Genomic DNA, 15,274 nt, shown 5'->3' on the forward strand with positions numbered 1-15,274 from the left:
TAAAAAGAGAACCAACTGCATGCTACTTTTCTTACTTATCCTCCCTCCCCCAAGACTAGTCTTTTTTTTATTCAGAGCAAGATTTTCTAGTCTCACAACATTAATCTTTTGTCTCTGATTCCCTTCTTCATGCTTAGAATTTTTTTCTTCTGTTTCTCTGTCTGTTTTCCATTGCAGTTGCCCCATACTCTTACAAGGTGAATTCCTTCATGCAAAAGAAACTAGCTTACCTACATGGCAAAGGTTTACCCATGCGATTAATTTCTCTTGTGTCCTCTGGCTTGTACTCAGGCTGCCCATGGAGGTGTCCTGGCAAATAAGGTGAGGGGCGAGCTCAAGACTGTTCTCCAACTCCAGGTCCACCTGACACACGGAAAGCTGGAATGCCAGAGCCATAGCAACACTAGTTCCCTTGCCCTAAGCAATTCTCACATTGCTTACTTGGGGGGATGGGTGTGTGTGTCTCACTGTGCACCATTGGCCTGTTGATCTGCATCTGGATGCTTCGGTTTGGTTTCATAAATTGGAGTATAAATCTCGAGCCACGACAAACTTTTGGCTAAGCTAAGAATTAGTATTTGCGGTCTTGATTCTAGATTTTAGGAAACAAATTTTAGTTCAAACACAGAATATCTATTTGCAAAATAGAGCCAGGAGATTCTGAATTTCCTTAAATGAGACTTGTATGTAGGATTTGTTGTGGGTTTGTGTTTTGTGGTTTTTTTTGTTTGTTTGCAGTGACAATGTTCAGCAGCATAAAATAATTCAAAGAAAGGTGCGAGCAGGAAATTGGCAAAGTCTTTTCTGTTAAAAGCTTTACTCTGTATGGGAATATCCTAAATTCCTGATCTTGCATAACTTGACAGACATACTGTATTGTTTCTATTTGTACTAATTACCTTAAATGTGTGGTCTGCAGGAGAGCATAACTGCCTGCACTGTAGTGCTGTGAGATGGGTACAGTAGTGGCTTGACTTTCCTTGCAGGTGGGGATGGGATATAAGAGGCAGAAAATGTTTGAAATGCAGGGTGGTTGAAATTACTTCAGCTCTGGTGGAGTTTTGCCCCCTTAAGTTACGAAATTTTGTCCATACAATGTATGTGAGGCAGAGTAGCCCTGTTATCTTGTTGGCATTGTAATCAAAATATTGAATGCACATGTTTTGTTGACTGTGTAAGTACAGTTTATTTGTTGTTTTGGGGTTTGGAGGATGTATGTTTGAGTTACCTAAAGGCATAAAATTTGGGAATTTATCGTGCGTTTGGTTTTTTTGTATCTTGTGAACTAGAAAAAGCTAGTATCGTGACAGTACTTACTTGGTTACCTCCTCAAGTTAATTTTATACTTTTAAAGTACAGGAGTGCTTTGATAATGGTTAATGTTGCTGATGCAGCCTTTAAGTGGTTTCTGGAACATGCTCGCTCTAGGAATTGGCTTTATTGACTTGATTTCAGGTGTATCAGGTTAAAGGCTCCTTACCTGCATATTCTTCATGTAGTGTGCAGTTTTTCCCCATCCCTGGTGGCACAGAAGTCCTCAGCAGTGGATTTGCATACATACATGGGTTTTTTCCCCCCTCCTGATCCTCCCTCTACTCTGTGGAGTGGAAAAATCAGCCATCTTATTAATTTGTTTGATAGCCTCTGCTCTTATCAGTTCAGCTTTAATTTGTTTGTGGTGTGCATTTAGCTTCAAGCTGTTAGTTGTTAATGGGAATTTTAAAAACAATTTCTTTCCTGCCCCCTTTCCCCTCCTCCAGTTTTCTGTCTCTTACACTGCAGATGTTTTCAAACCTCTGCAATCACTGCTGTATAATGGTATTATAGTCAAACATTATTTCATAGCTTGCCTTGCAGCGATGAAAATGACCTTATGAAGTGCAAGGCAATGGTGGGGGAGGGAACAGACTTGCTGTCTTCAGGCTGAACCAGGATACTCTGGGTAATATGCTTACTTCTGGATTTTTGGCTCCCTGGGGATCCTAACCTGAAGTCTGAATAATCTCATGTTCTCTTATCAGACAATAGCTCCAATTCATCTATACATATATTCAGGCTAAGAGAGTTAGTGGCTGATGATTTCATAGTGCTGAGTTGGAACAGCATTAAAAGTTAAGGAGTTAAACTGATATCTAGGTACCTGCACGAAGCTTTTCTTCATAAACAGTATTTCTAAGCTAGTCCTAGGTAAAATGCTTGATGTTGTTCTAGTATCGAGATAATAAAAGGCAGGTAGGCTTACCTGTGCGAGTTAAACCAAACAAAAACAACAGACAAACATGCCTGTTCGTTTGTAGCAGAGACAATTGGTTAAAGCTTTCTGTTCAAAATGCAAGCATGTAAACTGTACGCTTATTCTTTGCTATGCTACTGTTTCTGCTCGCTGCTTCATCTAGGATTTCTACAGGTAAATTCTGAGAAGCCCAGATGGAAGTGACTTGAAGCTTGTCAAGCTCTTGATGTGTGCAGTGACTTGCTTCCACAGATGTGAAACTCAAAGCAGCTTTCATACATACATGCACCTTCCAGGCCTATTGTCTGAAAGATTTCCAGGCTTTCTGGAAAACAGCTGTTTGAATCCTAGCATCTAAAGTGTCTGAGGGGCCTGATATATTAACCCAGTTTCAACTTGGATTTTCTGAAAATACTGCTTTATGCAGTAACGTGATTTTAAATTTGTTTTTTGTTTCAAGAGCTGAGAGGGATGGTGAGTAAAAATGTATTTCTTAGTAGATACTCTGATGCACTTGGCACTCTCATTGACGTTTTGTTATTAGAGACATGACTAGATAGCTGATCTACCTACGCTATTTCTAATGGGAAATTTTCTATAGACCCATGGATGCTCTTGCTTAAGACTCAGTACAAGGAGGACAGACTTCATGCTTGAAGTCGGTAGCAAGGTCTGCACATTTAGGTGATAGTGCATGGGCTTTGTGCATATCATAAGTGGCTGTGGCTTACCAAATTACCTCACATCAGCAGAAACACAGTAGCTGTCCTTGGGCGTTTCAGGTGAACATAACTTGTATTGTTTAGCTAAGCCTCGCTGGGGCAAAAGTAACCTGTATTATTTTGTATTTGCTAAGACATATACAAATAGCTGTCAAAACTTATCTGATGCATAGTTACTTGATCATGTATCCAGGCCTTTGTATTTTATTTATTTTAAGTGGTAGCAGATGCCTTGGGCATGTCAAGGTTCAGCTGAGTAAGGCTCAGAGTAACTAAGTTTGAATGACGTGGTATCTGACTCCATGCCTGTTAGCTGATGTCAGCAGGCAAAGGGGATGTCGGCATCAATATCTGAATCTTCCTGTCTCTTGGTGAAAGAGGAAGTGAGGAGTGCGCTCTGAGAAATCTGTGATGTTGGTGTCTTGTTAGCTGAGGTCAGACTGCATTTTGCTGGAATTAGGTTCAGCCCTGAGAGGAAGTAGAGTGATCATAAGCTGAAAACCCAGGCTGAATTTCTGGCTTCCCACAGAGTGTTTCAGCACAGCAGAATCTGCATTCTAGCATGTATTGACTGCATATTGTCTGGTTAAATGGGCCTCTTAAAACATGTGCTTGCTTTTTGTCCTACCTTGCAATTGTGTAGACTTGCAATTGCATAAGCAGAGCATGATGTGGGAAGGAAGCCGACCTCTTGTGCAAGCATGAAAATACGGCACTCATGCTTCACTTTTGGGGTCCTATATAGAAACCTGGTTAGATCAAAGAGAACATTTTTTGGAGGCAGATATATAACAGGGACTATTAGCAGGCTAGAAGCAGTAATAGGGCAGAAGTCTGCTTGGAGTCAGAAGTAGGTTTCGATGGGGACTGTTGTGGTGTTTAGTTGCTGCATTTGCATTTATCAATACTGACTGCCACCAAGCAGTAATGTTTTAAGTCCTGTAACCTTAGCCTATAGGCAGCTTGTGAACTACAGCTTAATATGCAGGCTACCTTTGCACTGGTGGCTGGCACTAACCTTTGCTAGCTCTGAGCATTTTAGTTGCATCGGTTGAAAGGTTAGGCATCCTGACTTCTGCCTTCTGCTGCAAGATTCACTTTCAGGCTTCTTGTTTCATGTTAGTAATGTGTAGGAGAAGGGTGTGTGTGTTTGGTTTTTGACGATTATAGCTTAGGATGGACTTGTTTCTAAAGCGTAAGCAGATGGAGTTGGGGTTGGCAGAAGAAACTGCTTGCCCTCCAGGATTATAATTCTATCCCTTATCTCCTGGAAGAGTGGCTGAGGCAACCACGAAGCTGAGTCATGCCAGCAACCAACAAGAAGCAGAAATAGCAAGGATCAGTGCTGCAGCTACAGCATGCCACTGGGTGCTTGGTGGTTTTGAAACGGGGAACGGCGATTAAGCATCTTGGTGTATTTTTCAGGACTGTAAAATGGAGCAGGGTACCTCTTGTGTTCCTGTTATAAATAGGTGGAGAGGGAGGAGCAGTTTGAGGAGCTGTCTGGGAATTTACCTGGCCTCATAGACTATGGACGCTGCCAGCATTACAGATGTTAAAAGCAGAATTCTGAAACTAGCCACAATAAGAAACCTGCTATGGTTTTGCTGTTCTGCTTGCTCTGTGCATGTCCTTTGTACAATAGGCATACATATTAGTGAAGATCGTGGTAACTTCTTACCTTCTCCAATGTTTGCTGTAAGATTAGTAGAAAATTGAAGGCAAAACTAAAGGGATGGTACCGTGTGATGTTCATTTACCAATTTATGTTTGCACAGGGAAATGGGGGGGGGGAAGGGTGGGGAATGTGTTTGAAGATCAGTTCTGGACTTTGCTCCTGAAGACAACCTACCTACCAAATGATGTGCTGCTATCACTACTGGGTTTCCGAGAGTGAGAAATGAATGCTGGTGCAAGCTTGGGAAGCGTTTGAGTTGTAACAAAGCTTAGAATATTATAAAGCTTCTTCATAATACTGTTCTGTTCCTAACTTGATCTCTCTGCCTTTCCTTAGCAGTGAAGGAGACTGTCCCTGAGAATGATCTCTATGGGAGACTTTTTATAAACAGAGTTTTCCACATCACTGCAGACAAGATGTTTGAAATCCTTTTCACCAATTCTCACTTCATGCAGAGGTTTCTCAATTCCAGGAGCATAGTAGGTAATGCACTCTTCTCCCTTTTGTCCGTGTTGCAAATTACCTTGAAAATTTCAACCTCTGGGAAACATTAAATAGGGCTAAGTTGAATTTTAAGTTTCTCCTTGCTTTAAAAGTATTTCGAAACTTGAAATTTTCACTGAGAGAGGATATTTAAAGCTAGCCTGTTGTTTCTGTAGATCAGTCACACTTTGGAGTAAAAACCTCATTTCAGTGCACTACAAAACCGCACCTGAATACCTGCATTTTGGGTAGGCCTTTAAGTTCGTGCATTTTGTGGGGTATTTCTGATTGTGTCCCAGAAACAGTGAAATTTGTGTGGCTGGCACATGGGCAAAATCATTGCATCCTAAACGATACTCACAGGCTTTAATTTTCTGGATGAGTAAATTTTATTCACTGAGATCATAAGGACAGAAAATTGAGTCAAAAAGGGTAATATTTATTCAGTGTCAGCTTGGAAGGCACAGTGGCAAAAGCTTTCGATAATGCTAAGTGAATCTATTCAAGTTTAAGCAGATGGGAAATTACATATTTTCATATAATTGCTTACTCTATTCCCCACCCTCAAGTCTCTTTCAGTAGACTGGTTCAGCTATGTAGTGCCTCACCTTTGTTCATCAGTGAACTATTTTCTGTTTTTTCTGAAAAAAATACAGCCATTTGGAGTTGGTTTTCTCACCACCACTGTTCTTAAACTGTTAAGATATGAAAGGGCAGAGGTAACGCCTTTCAGGTAATCTGCATGTGAGACTTTGCATAATTTCTCATCCAGATGCTGTATCAACCCCTTGGAATAGAGATTCCAGTGGCAATCAGTTGAGGACTTTGACATACACTGTAACGATTAACAATCCACTTTGTGGGAAGTTCACGACTGCAACTGAAAAGCAGGTACTGTGTGCACGCACGTGTCTGCCTGGTGCCATTTTAAGGCGAGGGAGAGGTCAGCCCTACGGTCTGTCAGAGGTCTGACCATGGATTATGGTTCACGAAGCTGAATATGGATCTGCAGTCTAAATGTAGCATCTCTAAGGGTAGCTTGCTGCCCCTCTCGCCATTAGTGTGCAAATGCTGATGAAATCAGAGGCTTTCTAACCGTACAGATGCCTGTAAACTTATCCCACAAAGCCTGTGGGGAAAAATGTTTACATCTCTTGTGAACTGGGAGGTGAAAAGATGTAATGAAAGGCCTTCAGTGTCCACTTACGGGCTCCCCACTATGAGAGAAAGAGGTGGGAAGAGTCTAGTGAAACACCACTAAGATGATTACAGAACTGGAGAATCTTGTGTGAGAAATGGCTGAGAGCTGGGACTCTTCAGCCTGGAGAAGGCTCAGCAGGAGATCTTACAATATATAGTATCTGAAGGGAGAATGCAAAGAAGACTGAGCCAGGCCTTCACCGCCAAAGGCCACACCTTTCAGTGGTTCCCAGTGTCAGGACCAGAGGTGATGGGAAGAAACTGAAACACAGGTGGCACCCCTGAACGTCAGGAAACACTTCTTACTGTGAGAGTGATGGAGCACCAGAACAGGTTGTCCATAGAGGTTGTGGTGTCTCCTTCCTAAGAGGTATTGGAAAGCCACCTGGACATGGTCCTGGGCAACCAGCTCTAGTTGGCCCTCCTTGAGCAGGGTTCTTGGACAAGACGACCACCAGAGGTGCCTTCCAATCTCAACCATTCTGTAATTTTGCTTTGGGAAAGGTCTTACAGGTCTGTCTCTAAAAAGAGCTGTGATCAGGAGTCAGTGGCCAGCCTTGTATCTGGTACTTGAAATGGCACTGGGGAAGTACTGCCGCTGCCTGTGTTGGCTCTAGTGGGAGGCATCTTCTTTTTCCCCACCCCATCTACACTTGCTGTTCTTAACTGCATTTTATTGTGATTGTTCGGGCTTTCTCCTTGCTCCAGTTCACCTGGAGTTGATTTAGCCTAAGGAATTCAGGCAGAAAGGTGGTGGGTTGGTGGTGAGGGGAGTGGGACCCAAAAAAAGCAACCAGATACCATGAATATACCTTCTCATTTTTATTTTTTTTATGGTAGATCCTGCATAAGCAGAGCCAGAAAGGTCAGTCTTATCAGGTAGATGCTGAGGTACTGACCCATGATGTCCCCTACCATGATTACTTCTACACTGTGAACAGATACTGCATCAGCCGCACATCCAGTCACAAGTGTCGATTACGGTGAGCCTGACTGGTGCACAGTGGGAGGGGAGATGCCAAGGCACGTATGTTACGGGTTGGTGAAGTGTGCTTATCAAAAGATCTGCCAACAGCGTAGAGAAGGTCAGTTTCTCTTGAAGTTGGGGATCTCTTCTGAAAAATAAGCTTGGTTTATCTCATCATGTGTATGCTGTGCTTGGGTCTCATTAATGCAGCGATAAATGAACTCTTTATGTTGACTCTGAGGTACAGAACTTGTGTCCAAGACTGAAGTGGGCTCTGACCACCTTGTATTTTCATGTGCAGCTGGGTGAGTGGGATAAATTGGAACTGCCTGAGATGTTTTGTAACAATTTCCCAGATACCCTTGTTAAGGGCCTGCAGGTGAGGATGATTTCACAGGAAGGTGCAGGGAAGAGGGAATGTACCTACTTTTGCAGGGAGGGCACTGGAGAAAATTTTGACTCCATTATTAAACTTTACCTAGGTAGGGGAGTCTTAAAAGGCACTTCCCTTTCCCTTCCCACTTGTTGAAAACACCTGAAGTGATGAAGTTCCATGTTCAGTGCATTTGTGTTACTTTCTGACTGTAATCCTTGGTAGGTTTTGTGCTCCCTTTAGTAAGGCCTTTTATTTCAAACTTCATCAGTACCCAGGAAAGGTAAGCAAGCCTGGATTTTATCCTGGTTTATCTCAGGCTATAAAAGTGCTGAAGACTCCCTCTCTGCTGGGAGAAGGGAAGGGAAAGGTCCTTGAAGAACTGTTCTGGATGATTTTTTTTTTTTGAGTCGTTCTTCCTTGTTGAGAGCTATATTTTGTGTGAGACACATAGTAACCCTAGGGTAAGAGCAAAAACCTAGGTTTCAGTATGGTGCATAAAGCATGTATGGAACAGAAGGTGCATGATGGTGTTACAGCTGTCTTTGTACTGTGTTTAAAATGGCTCAGAAGCTATTTGAATGATGCTGTTTGGTTAGACTAGAAAGACAGCAGGCTTACTGATTTGGATGATTATTTGAAAACACTGAAAAAAGTGTATTCTAGGATGGTCAGCATTCTTGACTTAAATCAAAACCACAGGCTCTCCTTTTGTCCTTTATGAAACGCTTTGGGACTCATTCAGCTGTTAAAGCAGCCCTCTGAAGGGTTCTACTCCATTTTATTTTTATTCTGGAAGCATTATTGATTAGCCTTGACCTGGGGAACACGAGGTAGGAATGTCACTTCCCCTCTGTCATGCTCACAGGAAGACAGGTTTTAATTTCTGTCTACCCAGGGTAGGATCTAAGCACTTGATGTGTGATTGGTGATAATGAATTTCACCTGCTGCCACTGCGATGCCTGTGTAATCCATTGTGTATACACACAGAGTAAAAAACAGGACTCTGATCTGAAAGCCTGAAGCTTATTTTAAACATGTTAAAAATGAGAACACTTCAGAGGAAAGAAATTCTCTGCTAGTCTGAGTGTGAAGGAAAACACCAAAATGTTTCCCATAATTTGGACATTCTGATGTGCTGAGGCTTTAGCTAGATACTTTCTTTGCTGCTGTGTGTCTCTTGCCTTGCTTCAGCGTAAGAGCTACCCAGGTGGAAAGCCAAGGCAGTTCCAGCTGGTATCTCAGTTTATGGATGTAAGCTAGAAGCCTCCTTCTAATGAGGGATTTCTGCTATCACTGCTACCTAGAAGAGTACACTCACTCTTGCATTCTGTTTATTAGGGTTTCTGCGGAAGTGAAGTACAAAAAACAGCCTTGGGGCCTTGTCAAGTCTGTAATCGAGAAGAATACCTGGGGAGGCATACAGGAAAATTTCAAACAACTTGGTGAGGCATTTTCTTCTTTGTGCTGGAGTAAGAAGGTTACGTTTCCTATGTATGTTTTCATGTCTCTAACTCTATTCCTTAAAGGATGGTTTGAAAAGGAGGCAACACCAAAGGAATCGTGAAGTCAGACGTTCCTGACGTCAGTGTATCTGCCAGTTTCAGGGTGTAAAAGAAGCCTCGTGGCTTCATGCTAATGAGGAGCTCTTGTATACTTTGTCATAATTGCTTTCCGAAGGAAACAGGAGGAGCAGTGGGAAAGCTGTTACTCTCAGCTGCATGTGCCTATCTTTAAGCAGGTCCTTGATTGTGGGTATGAGAGGAGAAGCAGTGGCACTTGGCAGGCTCCCTGGCTGTGTCTGTTAACAGCCTGGCCAGCCGTGGCTGCAGGCTCACAGTCTAACACAATTCCTGGTCTCAGTCTAACGGTGTCTTGAAGTGCTGCCTAACGTATCGTTAAACAATCCTGCATAGGCTGGATATACACTGTATCTGAAAAGCGTACAAAGGGCCCTCTAGCAAATAGGACAGCTAGTGCAAGTCAAGGAGTACATCTACTAGAAGGTGTGCTTACTCCTCTCACTGCCACCCTCCGTATCTCTCAATTCAAGTCTTCAGTGCTAGGCTTTTCAGCTTTCCTTTTGAAAGTTTGGTAACCTTATTTTTTCCGCTGTAGAATCAGATCTCCTAATGGAGGAATATGCAATTAACCAGTCTATAGAAGACTCTGGAAAACTCGTTGCCCTGAGACGAAGACGACGCACTTTACACCAGAGTCTGGCAGAATCACTTCCCAAACGTTCTTCCCAACACTCTTCTGGTGACATGGGAGTGGAGTCCCAGGGCAGCATAATAGGTAGGAATCTTTATATCGAGTCTTTTCAGAAGGTGTGTTCAAGAAAGCTTAACTCTTAAAGTAGTGCATGAGTAACACTTGCATGTATGTTACACTCATTGCCTTTATCTAATTGGTGTGATAGCAGATGCTTTAGTGTGTTTGAGCTTGCATAAAATAATTGGAGCATCCATAGTTGCTTCTATGATGAGTATATCATAAAATCAAACCTAATCTCACCTTCTGTTTTTAAAACAAACAAACAAAAACCAACTAAAACCCAAAATGCTGCACTGTACCTGCACAGGATTGAAAATGAGATGGGATCAGAAAGAAATTTAACCTGACTTTTGTAAGGTTGCTGAAAAATGGCTTGATTTCTCCAAATAACAGCACGTTCCAGTCATGGGTTGATTAAACTTTGTCACTCACCTCTTGGACTTTTAATCTCCTTGTTGGGGTTTTTTTATGCTTCTGTAACTTGTGGGTCACTGAAGCATTTCTTAGTTCCACTGCCCCTAGGTGTGACAGGCTTGGTCACTAGCATATACAGTATTAGCTACACCTACAGAGATGAGGAACATCTGTGTGCTAACGTGTAGCAGAGAATGGTGGGTTTCATGCCACAAGATGAATTGTACACACTGAAGTAGGAGCAAGTGCTCTTTCCTAAAGTGGGAGGCAACACTGAGTATAGTACCGAGAGAACATCTGGATCACCAGCATGTGTAATGGGCTGTTTACCTAACTGAGATTACTTCCCGATTGCTTAATTTTGCTACTGCTGCTCCATGTTTTCAGGTGAGTGTGTCTCGGTATACGCTATAGCGTTCATGTATGCCCTTTGCCCAGGGCAGGAAACATGAATGTAAGGAACTGTTTGAGAGGAACGGGTAATTACATTTAAAGGTCAGCCTGCCCACTGTGGTAGGTGATCGCTGCTCAGTCTGGAGAGGACACGCACGCTTCCTCAGCCTCAGTAGCGTCTGATCTCTGTTGCTTGATGACTAGGAGGTGCTCTTTCAAAAGTTTGTCTTCAGGTCAAAATATAAACCAAGCCAATAAGGATGGGACAAGTTACAGGAGAAGCTCATTTGACACTAGTTATCAGAAAGACTAATAGGGGCAGAAGAGCAAGCAAAAGAGAGCCATTTTGCAGCCTGTCTCTGCTTGTGTGTGGCTAGCAGCGTATGTGCTGAATGAGTGTTGGTAATGGATGGACTGTAACCTTCTCAGGCTGTCTAGGTTTAATGTGAACATGCCCCAGTGCTGTTCCCCTCCCCCACCCCCCCCACCCCCCAAGTACTGGGGTAGGGAGAATCCTGCTCCTGCTGGAAGAGCCTGACTGTCCAGCTGACTTATCTGACATGACTGCAAAAACACCTCTGCAAATGTTGGAGATGATCCTGTGCACCCACATGATCTGGTAGTTGGTTTTTTTTTTCCCCATCAGCAGCTGTTGAGCTGTTCTGTGTGAAATGTTGGGCACTGACTGACATGTATCTGCAAGCATCCTTTAGAAATGTGCTTCAGTACTTTTTAACCTCCTTCTCTTCCATGCCCTATAGGAAGGAAAAGAGATGCTGTAAGTAGGACCACCACCATCATTGTAGTAATGAGTGTCTTGTAAGTACTCACTTGCATTAAAATATGGTTTGACTCGAGCTCATCTTGTCTTTGTCTGTCTGTACCTCCCTTGCATGTTAACGTTGCATGTAGCATAATAACCTAATTTGAATGGAGCACTCTGGTATAGGAGGGGAATGGATTAACTTGTGAAGTGACACTGAATGAAAATGCTGACTTGCCAAGCTAGTCTGCCTTGCAGATTTACTTGGGTCTGATCCTATTAGAAAAGAAATATCTAGAATTTACGCATTAAAACACAAGTTTTAAAAGTTCCAACAGGAGACACTGTTGTCATTCCCATTGGTTGCTGTTACGTAGCTTAACGCTTAGAGTTGTCTGGATAGATGTTTATTTTCAGTATAGCACAGCCACAAACCTTTTGGGGTGTGTTTTCCTCCCAGAAGGCTTCTTTCCTTAGCTGTTTTTAGCCAAGACATTGTTTCTGTATCATTGCAACAGGAACTGTTACAGGACCTGATTTTTTTTGTTCTCTTCTTTCTACAGTTTGCTGCTCTTGGTCTTGCTGAATATAACACTGTTTTTCAAACTGTCAAAGATAGAGCATGCAGCTCAGTCTCTCTATCATGTCCAGCTTCAGGAAGAAAGCTCTCTGAAGTAAGTTGAATTCACAGACTTTGCTTTCTTTCTTTCTTCCTCAGCTTATGTGAGAATCTGATCTAAAGAAATGCATTTTAAACAATCAAACTTGAGGGTAAGTTTTCAAAAGCTGCTGCGGCTTGCTGCTTTTCTGTGGTCTGTGCTGATATCCAGTGACATGTCTGACTACATCTTGCAGAAATAAATTTCTCCTTTGACAAGCTGTTTTTTGGGAGTGTTAACCTTAGCTTGCGTATTATCACCCTGCTGTGACTCATCTTCTGTGAATATCGTAGTGCTGATCGCAGAACCGAAGCGTTCACTTCATCTTGGGTGAACCAGCATGGTCTCAAATGTAATGTTAACAATTCATTTAGCTTTTTTAGCCTGTTTCTGTGACTCTTCTGCTAAATCTCCTCTCCCCCTCAAACTTTTGTGTTAGGGGGTGCCTTTTGTATTCAGACACGTGAAAAAGGCTCAGATGTTGCTTCCTCTCTCAAATATGTGATCAACAAGTCTGAAAACCATAACCTGATCTTGAGTATGGAAGTGGTGTGGTGACCTTCCGTAGAGATTATCTCAGAACTGATTAGAGTAACTTTCTTCATAAGAAAGGTCTTGCTTTCTGAAGTGTGAGAACTTACGTTGTAGACTTAATGCAAGCACGTTTGGTGGTGGTGGCTGTTGTCTACAAAGGTCTGAGGCAGTATCTTCAAGGCAGCGAGGATCAAAATTCACCTGCAGGCAGCTTTTTATGTGGCTTTTGGAAAAGGATGCTTTTAGCAGTGGCAGAGCAATGGTTGCAGAGAGCAGTTGCTTTTAGAAAGGCATGGAGGTGCTTGTTTCATGTTTCTAATGTGATCTCCATCTCTTTCAGCATATCCCCAGAAATGGTATCAAAAGAGGAGATCCCTCAGTATGATAAGGAACAGGTTAAGCATGTGAAGGGAGTTTTAAGAGACTCAATTGAAATGCTTGAGCAGGTAGGTCTGCCAGTCTTTCTCGGTGATATTCTTCTTACTCAGCAACTCAAGCTTTCTTTCTCCCTTATGCCATCATAGCTTTTGTTTGGTGTCTTCTGGTGCTAACTAAAGTTTTCTTGACTCCTTAACCTGTTTTGTCCTAGGCTTCAATTTGGCACATAGGCAATGCTCATGTTTCTGGTGTTTTGGGTTGTGGTGGTGTGTTGTGGTTTTGTTTGGTTTTTTTTTAACTAAGTTTAAATACTCATGTCAATTCTCTTAAACCTGTCAAGTACATATGTTGATGCAGTTCTGAATCTTGACAAAGCTAAGACTGGAGTAATTCAAAACAAATCCTCTCTTCTAAGAAGACTCAAACCACAATTTTTAAGTGTTTGCGCATGTCATTATGAGGCTTCTTCATGCAGGTTTATCCTGGTTTTTGCTCCTCCCTACTCTTCTAGATATTGGTGAGAGCTTCACTTAGCCTTGACATCAATGGGCCACCTAAGCTCCAGTGAAAAATAAATTCTACAGACCATATGTTTCTGAAAGGTTCCATGGCTGTGGAGTTAATCCTCCTCAGTAACTTACACTTCCAGGCTCTTCATACCACAGATGATATATATATATAAAAAAAAAAGATTGAATACTGTTGTGTTTCTCTGATCCTGAATCCAGGACTGGAAAACCCCTAGGCTGAAATTTCCACTCAGTAAGTGAAGGGACAGTAAATACTTTTTTTTTACTTATAACCTATGAATGTTCTGATTTTAAGTTCTTTTATTAAATCTTAAAATGTGACAGAAGAAATTATTAGATTAGGAAAGCTGTGGGGGAGTTCACATGTACCTCTATCCATCACCACTTTGCTCTGTGTTCTCCCACACAGTAAAGGAGGGTAGAAAAAGAAGCCATTTCTTACATTCCTTGTTCAGAGGTGTCTCTGCGCACAAAATTGCTATTAATCTATTAACCATTTTGATCACAGCTTGAAAAAGCTTCCAAATGCTGAAAATTTCACTGTAGAAATGAATTTCCTGGTTTCCATGCCCTTTTCATTTTCTCTGCTTACTACCCAAACAATTACTAATTCTGAAGTGTTAAACTGTTTTTTGAACACGCAGAGTGGGGAAAAAACCACAAAAAACCCAAACCCCCACAACTTTAAAAAAAAAAAAGTGAGAATTCAGTCACCTTTTTCATCCCAAATAACACATGGAAATAATGTGTCTGGAAGTCATGACACATCTTAGTGCCTGTTACCTTGGGTTTTCTGACGGTTGTCAATCTAAACATTTTGTGCACCAAAATGCACTGGAAAGGGCCAAGTATTAAAAGAAAATTCATGCTTTGCTGCTGTATTCCTTAAGAGTATTTGCTATGAACATTTAACTGACTAAAAATGAGTGGGATGGCTTATCTTCTGCACTGTTGTCTGCTGAGGTGTTAAGACTTTATCACACTGGACTGTTGGTAATTACAAACTCCGGAGTACAGCTGTTAGAGCACAGCACAGGAAGGCAACTGCTAATAGAAACGGGGAAGGAAATTGCATGAAACCCTTAAGAGAAAAGGAGGAGGGAGACATTGTTTTGCTGATGTCCTTCACCCATGCAGGAGACTAACCGAAGTAATTGGGTGGGGTGTGATGGTTGTATCTTGGCAGCTGAAGATCTCCCTTTCCATGCTCCAAAGAAGCTTTGACCACTTGAACAGGACACAGAGCGGCAAGACTGAGAGTTAATACCCACAGCAGCCTTCCCTTCAAGGAGTCGGAAGAACAGCTCTGTGTGTGAGGACTTGCGGGGTAGGGATTGTCACTGTCACCTTCGGACTCTTTACCATTTGGCTGAAAAGCTGCACAGAATAAAGGTTTCTGGAAGAAGTAAGTTGGGTTCTGTATTCCCGTAGCGTGGTGCTCTCTCCTGCCAGCCCCGTGTCCTGCAGAGTCTCGCTCGCCGGCAGCGCAGGGCTTTTGGACCCCAGGCTGTGTGTGCTGCGGGTTAAGGGAGCTGCAGGCTTTTGGAGGAGGGGAGAGCACCCTCAGCAGAGCAGGGTCACAGCCGTTTAGGTCAACCTCCAAAACTACCACCAAGCAAAGAGTGCTGTGGAGAGAAAGCACAGGCAGTGGTTTCACAGCCACGGCATT

At 42.5% G+C, this 15,274-nt stretch overlaps 1 protein-coding gene across 5 annotated transcripts in view; it reads left to right on the plus strand.

The window, feature by feature from the left end:
* GRAMD1C (GRAM domain containing 1C) overlaps positions 1-15,014 on the plus strand; it is a 54,023-nt gene extending 39,009 nt beyond the window's left edge. For 4 of the 5 annotated variants that reach the window (XM_037387609.1, XM_037387613.1, XM_037387612.1 and 1 more), the window contains exons 10-18: positions 4,970-5,116; positions 5,889-6,007; positions 7,157-7,299; positions 8,999-9,102; positions 9,776-9,955; positions 11,503-11,560; positions 12,068-12,178; positions 13,038-13,143; positions 14,792-15,014. In XM_037387609.1, the coding sequence (XP_037243506.1) occupies positions 4,970-5,116; positions 5,889-6,007; positions 7,157-7,299; positions 8,999-9,102; positions 9,776-9,955; positions 11,503-11,560; positions 12,068-12,178; positions 13,038-13,143; positions 14,792-14,869 (1,046 nt within the window). In that variant the 3' untranslated portion in view covers positions 14,870-15,014. The remainder of the gene's footprint in view (positions 1-4,969; positions 5,117-5,888; positions 6,008-7,156; positions 7,300-8,998; positions 9,103-9,775; positions 9,956-11,502; positions 11,561-12,067; positions 12,179-13,037; positions 13,144-14,791) is intronic. The other variant, XM_037387611.1, reaches the window with a different exon arrangement.
* The last annotated feature ends 260 nt before the right edge of the window (positions 15,015-15,274 follow it).

Source organism: Falco rusticolus, chromosome 5, assembly GCF_015220075.1.
Source record: "Falco rusticolus isolate bFalRus1 chromosome 5, bFalRus1.pri, whole genome shotgun sequence".
NCBI lineage: Eukaryota > Metazoa > Chordata > Aves > Falconiformes > Falconidae > Falco > Falco rusticolus.